This window comes from Cyprinodon variegatus, unplaced genomic scaffold (genome assembly GCF_000732505.1).
Source record: "Cyprinodon variegatus isolate N-32 unplaced genomic scaffold, C_variegatus-1.0 Scaffold104, whole genome shotgun sequence".
NCBI lineage: Eukaryota > Metazoa > Chordata > Actinopteri > Cyprinodontiformes > Cyprinodontidae > Cyprinodon > Cyprinodon variegatus.
In genome coordinates, this window is record NW_015150557.1 from 1,379,564 (window position 1) to 1,391,625 (window position 12,062).

Below are 12,062 nucleotides of genomic sequence, written 5' to 3' on the forward strand. Positions count from 1 at the left end.
CCCTCTTTCTCCCTGTCAGCTCAGATCAGCTTGTTTTTCCCTAGTTAAAAATAAAATCTCCATGATGCCACCTCTGCCTTGCTTCACTGTGAGGGGGCTTTTCTTAGGGTGATGCGTGGTGTAAAAGTTCATGATGTAGATTAGCCACTTGTTAACTGTATATAGAGACAGAATTAAACGTTAATCGTTTCTTGCTGCTTACTTTCAGCAATGACTTCTATCTTACTACTCTCTAAAGAGCAGATATTGAGTGCATGTCTTATAATTGCCTCGCCAAGAGATTCTCACACCAGAGCAGTGGGACCTCTTTGAGCAATGCTCTTCTAACGTGGAACTGAACACTGTAACAGCAGGACGTCATTGTACAACTTTTGTGTTAACTTCAGTTTTGTGTCATGTTGTAGTTTTTAATCGTTTATTTCTATGATGTTAATATATCTCATTATTATTTTATCTCCCCATTCTGTTTATAGGTATAAAAATGGAGACCTTAAATCACAAACTAAACACCTACTTTGAAACATGGATGGGTCCTAGAGGTAAGAGGATGTTGGGAAAGGATCCATGTTCTTTTAAAGTTCAATGAAAGGATTCCTCTCTTCTTTTTCGCTTATTAACCTTTCTCCTGTGATTCATCTCACTCACTTTCCTCTTTATCTCAATATTTCAGATAAGCGGGTTCGGGGAATGCTCCTGCTCGACAATTACCTACCAACCTTTGCACTCACAGTCATGTACCTCCTGGTTGTGTGGCTGGGGCCCAAGTACATGAAGCACAGGCAACCATATTCCTGCAGAGCCCTCATGGTGCTCTACAATCTGGGAGTCACCTATTTGTCCTTCTACATGTGCTATGAGGTAAACAGACTGCTGGGATGGGATTTAACACGCCAAAACGTGCAGTGCAGAGTCACAACACAATAAAGCATAAATATTTACCAGATTTAGATATTCTGTTTGTGTTTACAAGATAACCCATTGTAAGACTTCAGCTTTTAGGCTCATGTTAGGGCTAGATAAAACACTATATTTGAGAAATGATCAGATCCACAGTTAAAGAAGGAACTTTAGCCAGCATGTATTAAAATAGTTAATTAATCCATCGTTTGCTTCTTTGAAGATCTTTTGCTTCTCTGTCACACTTAATGTAATACTGCCCCCATAAATCATGAGCTTCCTAATATTAACATTGTTAGACAGCTGAATTTATTTCCTTCTCTATGCTGATTTTATCACTGCCTGATTTGTAAAGTTAAGAAATCCCTTGAGATTGAATCTGTCTAACAATCCTGAAGTAAATCTCAGCAGGTGACAGAGGATGTCCTAATCAAATGAAATTCAGAGGTAGATCAGGCATTGATATTTATCAGTCTGGAATTACAGTTATTCTAAGGCTTTGAAACAAAAAAACACTGAGGGAGTCAATTAACAGATTGAAAAAGAAAAACATTCAGGGACTACACCAGGAGTACGTGACAACTCATTCTAGAGGTCACATGTGCCATGCATAGCATCTAAAGTGCTGCAGACTTCATTTGCCTTAAGATCAGGTTTCATTATTCAATGAAAAGGGATAAACTAAGTAAAAAGAGGATTCACACAAGAGTAACATGTTAAAAACCACTGCTGATCAAGGAGATCAGAAAGATGTTACCAAAAGAACATCTTAATAATCCTCAAGACTTTTGAATGCTGTAATGGTCTGGTGCGGCTCTGGTACCTTAAAACCTGGACAACTATATTTTTAAACATTAAGTCTGTTCTTCCTTTAGAGTACCTTACAGCCATTAATGCCTAAATTTAAGTGGAAGGTAACTTGAGTTATGCGCCAGAACATGCAAGCACACCAGCAGGTCTACCTCTAAATAGCTTAAAACAACAAAATTATAGTTTTGTAGAGTCCTAGTCCAAGTTCAGATTAAAATGCAACCTCAAACATATTGCTGGTGATTAAAACTCAACGCACAAGGGGACTGAATTAACACAATTTTGCAAAGAAAACATCGCAAAAATTGCTTCACAGACATGTAAAAGAGCAGTTGTCACAAAAGTTTAATGGCATTCGCTGCCGCTAAGAAAAGCACAACCAGCATAGTGTAGTTGGTATATGGCAAAATTAGCATTTCACAAAGATCCAGGTTGATTTAGAGAGCCCTTTCCTCCCATTCATGAAATAATTTAATTTAAACAACTACTTAAAAAAAAGCTTGATTTAAGCCTATTTATTTTAAATACAAGTAACCCTTCAAAAAGAATGATCAAAAAGTCAGGAGATTGTTAGTTTAGCTCTGCACGAATCAGCAGGTAGTTTTATGTACAGATAACAGCATTGCATACTAAATCTGACTGGAATGCATCTTCACATCCTTAATTTGGTCTTTGCTTGTTTGTTTTACTGAGGTTTGTCCCTTAAGACAATGTTATCAGGAAATGACAAGTACACAACAGGACGTCGATAGGCTGACTGTTTTACTAATCAAATCCCTTGCATGCTTTGATTGACGTCAGAATATCCCAAAATTATCTAAAGGCATTTTTTTTTTATCTATTAGCAAAGTTTAAGCAATACATGGAAGCAGTGAAATAAGAATACACAAGCTTGCATCTTCTAACTAAGTTATGTAGCAGTAATCATATGCATTTGTCACTTTATATAAGACCAGAACCCAAGATCCAGATTTATCAAAGCCAAGATTTAGTTTCCGGTCCTGTTGGCAGAAGGAGCTTCCAGTCCTGCCCTCTGTGTTGCATAAAGTCCCAGTGAACAGTTGGACATTTATTCATTAAACTCCCAGACTCGGGTTCAAGTTTTAGTGGGCCAAGCCTGATGTCACCTGATGTGAATCAAAGTGCAGATCAGTTCGCTGTCCCCTGTCAACCTGCCAGCGCTAAAGTCAATATCCAGCCTGCAATACATTGTGTTTAATAAGCTGGCTGGTTACTGTTACAGAGTGGTTAATGTCTATTTGCACATAATAAAACAATTCAAGTTAAAAACAGAATCAGTCATTTGTGTTAACACTAAAGCAGTCAGTTCTGATAAGTGTGCTTTGTAATCCATGGAAAGTGAAAGTATTTTTAAAGCTAAAGTGTTTTGGATTAAGCCATTTCTTTATCTATTTTGTTATAATCTAATATGCTTCAAATGAACTGATTATCTTTCACAGTATCAAAAAAGACTGCCATTGGATTTTTTTGGGCTACCTCACCGTCCTCATTGAGCATTGTGGCAAGAAAATGTGATCTTTATATAGTGCTTTTAAGAACATTTCCTTTAAATGTAAATATAGGTGGCTTTCATGTTACAGATATTGCTCCTAGCTCACTAGAACATTACCTAGAACATCTTTTTTCTAATTCTCAATATTACTTCATAAACTTAAGCCAACATACCGGTATACGAAAATCCTTCTAAATTTCCTTAATTATTTTATTGTAACATAATCAAAACAAGCTATTATAATGTAATTAGTGGTGCTATTTGCTGAAACAAAGCCTGCGTTTCAATGGTAAACAAACTAATTGTCAGCAGTAGTTTTAAATCAGTGTTACTTTAATAATGATAATGGCTTCAATAAGATGACAGTCAATGTTTCTATGCGAAAAAATATTCTCAAAAATTAGAGAGAGGATTGGGCAAGTTTTTCATTTAACCATCATACTCCATTGTACAGCTCAGCCCACAGATATGTTTTCCTTTAAAGGCGGCACAGTTTAGGGGGGAAGAAGCAGGCTTTCTATGAGGTTCATTTATGGCGTATGGTTACCATACGCCATGTTTTTTTTTCTTGAAAATTAACATTTATCAGTGATCAGTTTCTACTGCTTGTCACCTTTGACTGATGTTAAAGCAATACTTCCTTTAGGATTGCAGTGTGGCTGCCAGTGTCTCTCGGTTGGATGATGAATCTTCTTCATGGGCTTGAAGTTCCCGTTGTTTCAACTTCAACCTGTTCTTGTCAGCTAGATATGCTAATTATAAATGTTACACAAGACGAATGAAACCTTATCTGTTCTGATAACTTGCTCTCTAACGATGTGTTTATTTGTTTTGTTACTACTAAACGGAGCGGAAACATCTGGCTGGAACAGCTTTTGTTGGACTCCTCTCAGTTTTTGTTGACTTTATCATCTCCGATTTGGCAACTAACTCATTAATGGTTTATTTTGTTGGCTTTGTCTGCAGCTTGCTATAACTGTGTGGCGCGGTGGATACAACTTCCTCTGCCAGAACACTTACAGTGCACCGGATGTAGATAAAAAGGTCTGATTTTTACTCAAACTTTATTATTTATTATTGCATTCTGTTGTTCTTTATTGCATTAATGTTTTATTCCATCTCACTTCAAGCTGTCATTACTGTAAGACATAATACTGGTAAAACAAATATATTTTTAGGATTAACTTAGTTTATTTGTCTTGATTGGTATCCGTAAATAATATTCATGTCATCAGAGTGAATATATTTTGGGTTTCCATTGGCAATATAAACTATGGGCTTATATTAAAAAACATAAAACATAATTTTGTTGGTCTGCAGCATGTTATCAGTGCAGCCCTGCTGCTGATAGCTAACCTGCTCATGAGCATTTCAGACTGGATGCCTGACCTTCTATCATTTTGTATGATTAATATTCTGTTGCATGCATGTAGAGTTTTTTAAGCATCTTTATTTAAAAGCTTGCACTTATCTATTTTAACTCTAAACCGTTCAAATTTACCTGCAGATCTATCGCTCACTTGTTTTGTGACATTGTATTGTGCCTTTCATTCCCAGGTCATCAGTGTCCTGTGGTGGTACTACTTCTCCAAGCTAATCGAATTCATAGACACTTTTTTCTTTATTCTGCGGAAAAACAATCACCAGATCACTTTTCTCCATGTCTACCACCACGCCAGCATGCTGAACATCTGGTGGTTCGTCATGAATTGGATACCCTGCGGCCACTGTGAGTGTTTCACTCAGATTCACACTCCACTGCCTCCAATGTTTCCAGAATCCATTTCTCCCACTCTCCCTTGCAGAGAGCTAAATAATTCAGGCATTGCTACGTTAAAGTCACGTCTGAAAACGACTAGTTTTTTGTCTAGCGAAGGGTACACTCACCTGGAAACTGCTGCTCTTTGAGAAAAATATTTTTGTGCATTGGCAATATATTTCTCATGTTTTTACCCAGATAATCCCTCAGATGTACTGCATGTTTCTTTGTACGTTATGTTTCTTTGTAGTGCTAGCTGCAAATAAATAACTTTCTTTCTCCTCAGCATATTTTGGGGCCTCCTTGAACAGCTTTGTCCATGTTGTGATGTATTCCTACTACGGCCTTGCAGCCATTCCAGCCCTAAGACCATACCTCTGGTGGAAGAAGTATATCACTCAGCTGCAGCTGGTAGGTTAACTTGATACAGTCAATGTATTTTCTTAAATGTGACACAGAATAACAGAGCAAAAACATAGAACTGCTCTCATAAGTGAAAATATCTGCAGTAACACCCGCAAAGTTTTTGTGATGTGACAAATATAAACGCCCTGTGATGGACTGGCGACCTGTCCAGGGTGTACCCCGCCTCTCACCCGTAGACAGCTGGAGATAGGCGCCATCAACCCTCGCGACCCCGCTTGGGATAAAGCGTATCAGAAAATGGATGGATGGATGGACAAATATAAACTAAAAAAAATTAGTTGAGAGTAAAAAGGAAAATGATGGTAACTGTTGTTAACCCTTTCACTAATTGGTTTGGCTATATCAGCTTGATTTGACAATAGTTGTCAACTCTACCTTGAAAAGGTTAATCAAACCTTTCAATTTGTGAAGGAATTTTTTTTTTATTCTTTTCTCTGACAGTTTAATTGTAGATTTGAGTCTACAGACAGTCCAATCTAATATCTCAGTTTTCCTCCAATTAAAGGTATTGTGAATTTTTTAAAAGACCCGCCCTCTACACACGTGTGAGAGCATGCAAAAGCCCATTTCATCCTCATGCATGCTCTATTTAAAAGTTGCTGTTCTCATAGCTCATACAAGCTTACTGTGTTCGAACATCCACCATATCCCCTAAATCCCTCAATCACTATAAAGAGCGGGGACTTTATAGTGACTTTTTATTGAACTCAGTTAACCAACCGATCGGACAGATGATCAGCGTCTTTTTGCTCCCTGTTGGTCACCTAACTCCTCCTCCACTGAGCGGTACCTGTACCATCTTTGTTATTATGATTATGGCGACAGCTGGCCGATGTGACAGCAAATCCCATAATGCTTTGCGAGGAGAGCTCTCCATGCACAGTATTCTGGGATATATCTGCCTCTTCTGAGGCCTTTCTTTTCTTCTTATACACTTCGTAGACGCGTTTTCTCTTACGGTACATATTGGTTATATTGGTAGCTCACCACAGATATATGCCTGAAAGTGATCATGCGTAGAAAAAGATAGCTAACTGGGGACGAGGACATTAGGATGGTCCTACATTAAAATATCAATAGAATGATTGACAATTAGGAGGACAACTTATTTTGATGATCCAACCCTAAATCAAAGATCGTCCTCTATACCTTTAAGTCATTATAAGAGGATTTGGATTTTTACTAGGGATTCCCTTTAATACTGAACGGTAAAATCCCACATCTGGCATTGTTTAATTTTGAGTCCAATCCAACAAGTTTTTAGAGTTGTTCACCATTTTGTTCACTGTAAAAAACTATACAAGTTTATAAACAAAATAAACTAGAGTTTTGTGTATTAATAGTGGCCTTGTTTTATTTTGCTGATGTAAGCTGCTCTGCTATTCTGTTCTTTTTAAACCGAACTGAGATAGTTTATGTTGTGCCTAATATTAGTTATGGTGTTTCAATGAAATGCTTGTTAATCTTCTTAGAGAATGTGACTCCTGAATGTGATGCTTTGAAAATGAAAACTGATTATTATAAGATAATTTCTTGTTTGTGGTATTTTAAAGCATTGTTTGACATCTTTTGATGACTCTGTCTTGGATATTTGTATGTAAATAGTTGTGTTCTTGATGAAGTTTATTGAAGTTTTTTTTCCCCTTTTCTCTATATGTGTCTTTTGCACTGTGGCATGCATAGACTTGTAGAAGGAAGGGGTGGAAAGAAAAAAATCCATATATAGTATGTTCTCCCAACTGTATCGAGCACTAGCATGCCCTTTGGGTCCAAAAGAGTCACTTCAGTGGATATACACATCTGTGGAAACTTTGCCTGTTTCTCCTTGCAAATATCTCATTTGTTTTTCTATTCAGGAACCTATTGATTCTTTTTTATTCTACAAGCTCCTCCATTGGCATCTTGTTCTTTTCTCTCCACAGATCCAGTTCTGTTTAACCATGTTACAAACAGCACTTGCAGTGGTATGGCCATGTGGCTTCCCCATGAGATGGTTGTACTTCCAAATCAGCTACATGTTGTCATTTACTGTCCTTTTCTCAAATTTCTACATTCAGGTAAGATCGGTTTTCCCTTTCAGTGCAACTATTGAAAAGATCCACACCTTTCCTGCTTTAATGCACTAAGCCTGCTGAGGATATAGATATAGGTTATACATACCACTTTAATTGTTATGATTATGAAGCAAACATCCCTGAGAACAAATTTAGATAAAATATGGAAGAAAAGCCATGCATTTAATAAATCGCATCCGTTTTTCTGACTAATGTGCTCCTTTAATATTTCTATTTTTAAGTGTTTGTCTTAATTTCCTTCCAGAGCCTTTTTAGGGAAAGGTTTCTAGCTGGGTAATCTGTTTGTAGCTTGGTAGACGCTAGATGCAGATGCTTGAAAAGGTGTCTTGTCCTCTTGTCTTCATGCCTGAAGAGAAATATCTTTAAAGCAATTGAGAATTAACCTTTGTTGTTAAAATAACTTTGACACAGAGAGCTGATCATTTCTCTACATTAACAATGATGTTTCTTTTTCCCCACATCAGACTTACAAGAAGCGCAACGATTCTCGAAAGAAAGAGCATCAGAATGGTTCCTCTGCATCAGTAAACGGCCATGCCAATGGAACAGCATCGTTGGAGCACGCAGCACCAAGGAAGATCAGGATGGATTGATATTTAGGAAACCAACACCAGATTCTCACTGTAGCCCGTTAGGTTATGCAGCTAGAGTTCTCTGTATTATTCTTATTTAGAGTAGACCAGCACTCACCTCACACCAAATAAGCCATAGCTGCAGACAGTATTCCCTTTTCCCTTCTAGTATTTGCACCGGCGGTTTTGAATATTTGAATTCCTATAGCTCTAACAGAAGGTTACTGTGTATTCCTATATCTTTACATTAGGCTTACCTCACATTTTACAATCGATTAATTTCTAGTGAAAATCTCAGTGCAGACAGACATGCAGTCAGAACAATTCAGCGATTTTTTGCACAGCAAAGGTCCAAAGAGTAACAACTCCTACGTTTTAAATGACTCGTAAGTTTTAAAGCACATCTTAACATCAGTTTAAGGGACAATAAAAATAATGGAGTAATTATGTCTTTTTTTATTGTGTAATTGCAGGATGATACATCTGTTTCTCTTTTGTTTTTACTCTACCTTCCTGTTGCTTGATCCAAATTTGTATTCTCAGTTAGGTCGTATTTTATTTCCTGCAGATTAGCCGTACGATTGCAGATGGATGCAGGGCTCAGTTTGAAATGTTGAACCATCTCATCACAACCAAAGCTCAGTGTTGCTGCTTCTGCTCATGTTAGCGTTCAGAAGAGCTGGGGTCACAATGTGAAAGAAGAGCCACTATTTTCAAGAGCAGGATAAAAAAAAAATAGTCTTGCATTGGAGAAGTTTAACAATTGACCGATTCTTCTTTCACACTGTGTTGAAAGTAGCTTTTGTTCATTAGAAATATTGTATTGTATATTACAAGACATGCATATGGTTAAAATATTTATTTTCACTTTTCTTCTGGCTGCCAAGATGCATTTTCAACAAAGCCAGATATTGACTCAATAAGTTCATAAGTTCTGCAATGGTTCATGTTAGGTTAGAAAACAATCATACTCTAAATATAAGTGCTATAAACTCAGGTGACTAATTTTACTACAACACTGGGTTGCATTTCTAACAGGCATAAAAAATATTATTAATAATAATATTTCTACATTTCTGTAATAACATCAGAGATATACATGATTTTTCCTAAGAAATTGTGGACAACCAGAAGAGGAAAATATTAGAAAAAAAAACAACTTTTTTTCCTAATGGCTATCTGTACTGTAGTGGGATCCCTTTGTCCTGCAAGAGACATGATTTCCAGCAGACATTTTGACTATTGAATAGCTAAAAATAGTACTTCATACTCCAATGAACCTTGACAGTAAGCAGCTCAGCAGCTGAGCAGCAACAGCATCTTACAAATGGAAGAAAAAATTAATGGGGTTAGTCCCTGTTAACTATTTCTTTCTGGATGATACGAGAACTGGACTTTAGAGAAATAAAAAAAAAACTCTAAAATTGCAGCAAAACATTGTGGGCAGTCACTGTTCTTAAACAACAGATGTGCCTCAAATTTCTAACATTAAAGAGCCAAACAATCTCTCTGTTTTACCATCTCTGCATTCTCTAAATCACAAATCAACACGATGCTTAATTGGTTACCATACTTGGAAATGTGATCAAGGGCTATTTCACAGCTTTTATTACATATACATCAGGTTTCTTTCGGGAGTTGAACCGTGAAGTGATGTGTGTAACGTTGCAGGCTGCAAGCATAGCTTAGCGTCAGTGCTGCGGACGGAATAAAACAGCCACCCTGGTTGAGTCAGAAATGATTATATCAGCTTACAAACCTCCAAAGCTCATTTTAGTTCTGATTCAGACAGAGCTGGATGTTTATGGGTGAAATAAGCGTCCCAGCCGACTGACTGTAAGATGTTGACCTCTCTCCACCCTCAGTAGATCAGAAATGTGAAATTCAGCACCAATCAAAGTCCACATTAACTCGGTCCACGTGTAACTACTGATTCTGTTAAAACATGACCATGACTGTAGCGGTTTTGTTTTAAAATTTCAGGTGTATTTGTATGTATTTATGAGCAGGGGTAGCACTGAATTTCATCTTAACTGATAAAAGAGGCAAAAACGAATGTAATTAGACAAAACATAGAGAATTTTTTTTATTTTATTTTTCTGAGATCTGGTGTAGACTTCAGGGGACGTGTTCTCACTGATGCTTTACTAACTGTGACACATTAAAACTACAGTTCTGACCAACTATTGTGTCAAGCGTGACTTTTTTCTGTTGCTATGAATGAGCTATGAATGAGTTTTTCCCTGCAGAGATGACGTTTTTGCTTCATTTCACGGATATCCTTGTCTGAACAGGCTCACAATGGTGTTGCAATAATAGTTTCCAGGTAATTCACCCACTGACATTTGTTGGCTTTAGCTTGTGGGCACAGAAAAGATCTTTACACTTTATTATACCACCTACAAGGCTGTGAAAATATCAGATTTTTTATCAAGTATGGACTTCAGTGTTAAAATGAAAAAAAAAATGATAAAAGGATTATTTGTTTTTGTTGTTCCTTGATCCCCTTCTCCCGCTCTTTGTGAGGTGAACAAAGTAAGGATGTTGAATATTTGTATGAGAGCTATTATCTGTCACTTCTTTCTAAATCCTCACAATGGCTCCTAATAATTTATAAACCTTAAGAAGGATTGCTTGAAACATTTTTTGAATTTTTGGCACAAAGTGTGTGACCATGATAACATTAAAGGCCTCGGTGTGAACTAGCTGTGACCGCTTTGATATGGTACGCTGAGGCCACCAATTGTAACCGAAGAAAAACAATTAGAAACATTTTACCAAAAGTATTTCAAAGAAAGATAAAGTAGCAAAGCTCACTTGTTGAATCTTAAAGTTAAAAAAAATGCCCTGATTTCCAAGGCTTACGCACAATGTGAGTGGGCTTGACGCATTGCACCACATGTTGGAAGAACAGAGAAACTCTTTGTGGATTTTTGTGGCGTGCGTCCCAGCCGGTATTTCAAATAGAGCTTCGGTTATCTTTAGCGATAGTCTGAGGAGCAGAGGAAGGTGGGCTGTATGATGCCTTCCACATTTATTGACACCTCCATTAAAGGATTTTAAAAGCCTTCAAATATATAACTTGTATGTTAGTGCTTCTGCTGTAATCTAACACTGAAAATCTGAAGGTTATATATCAAGAAAAAAGTGTCACAATAACAAAGCCTAGGAAAAGAAAAGGAAAAAGAAGAGTTTTATTCAAAAGTCAGGTCTTTCTATGATATGCCATTTTTGCCAATGATCCAAACCAAATGACAAACTCTGCAATTTAAAGTCTAAAATTCTGGCAGCATTCTTTTTTTTTTTTTTTTTTTTTTTTACTGAAAATTATTGTTCTCACACTGGAAAAATTCACCTCTGCATTTAACCCATCCCCATGGGGAGCAGTGGGCTGCCACTGTGTGGCGCTCAGGGAGCAGTGTGGGGTTAAGGATCTTGCTCAGGGACCCACAGAGGCAGTCCGTGGGAGTGGGGCTTGAAATCAGAACCTCCAACACTCAAGAAAAATGCTCTAACCATTAGGCCACCACTCCACCACTAATTCTGGTATATTTTTGATCCGCTTCAGCTCAAGGTTGTTGTTTTTAACCCCACTGACATCAGAGTTCTTTCCTACAAATGTCACCAAAAAAACAACAACTTCTCCTCCACTGTATGAGACTTGGATCAGAGATGTTCATTTCAGTAGGCTTGAGAAAATGAAGTTTACCTTACGGGGGTCTACGATCAAGTTTTTTAAAGGTTATGGCGGCCCTTTTTTGATATGACTAAAAATTCTTATGTATTTATTTTTTTGCCGTGGATATCGTTTCATCACTTGTTTTATTTAATGCAGTATTTTTCTCCCCACACGTATAGTGATTTATAAAATTGGAGACCTGGTGTTGTTTCGTTTTTATACTCTTGTTAGTAACATCCTTTTTAACTTATGAGAATTTTTCTAGAGATTTTATTCCATATATGGGTGTGTTTGTGTGTGTGTGTGTGTGTGTGTGTGTATATATATATAT

At 37.1% G+C, this 12,062-nt stretch overlaps 1 protein-coding gene across 1 annotated transcript; it reads left to right on the top strand.

Moving 5' to 3' along the window:
- Positions 1-464: 464 nt before the first annotated feature.
- elovl5 (ELOVL fatty acid elongase 5) lies at positions 465-8,202 on the top strand. Its single transcript, XM_015374479.1, has 7 exons — positions 465-539; positions 671-858; positions 4,187-4,264; positions 4,778-4,949; positions 5,266-5,390; positions 7,328-7,462; positions 7,945-8,202. The coding sequence occupies exons 1-7, from the start codon at positions 482-484 to the stop codon at positions 8,071-8,073; spliced, it is 885 nt and encodes a 294-aa protein (XP_015229965.1). The 5' UTR covers positions 465-481; the 3' UTR covers positions 8,074-8,202.
- The last annotated feature ends 3,860 nt before the right edge of the window (positions 8,203-12,062 follow it).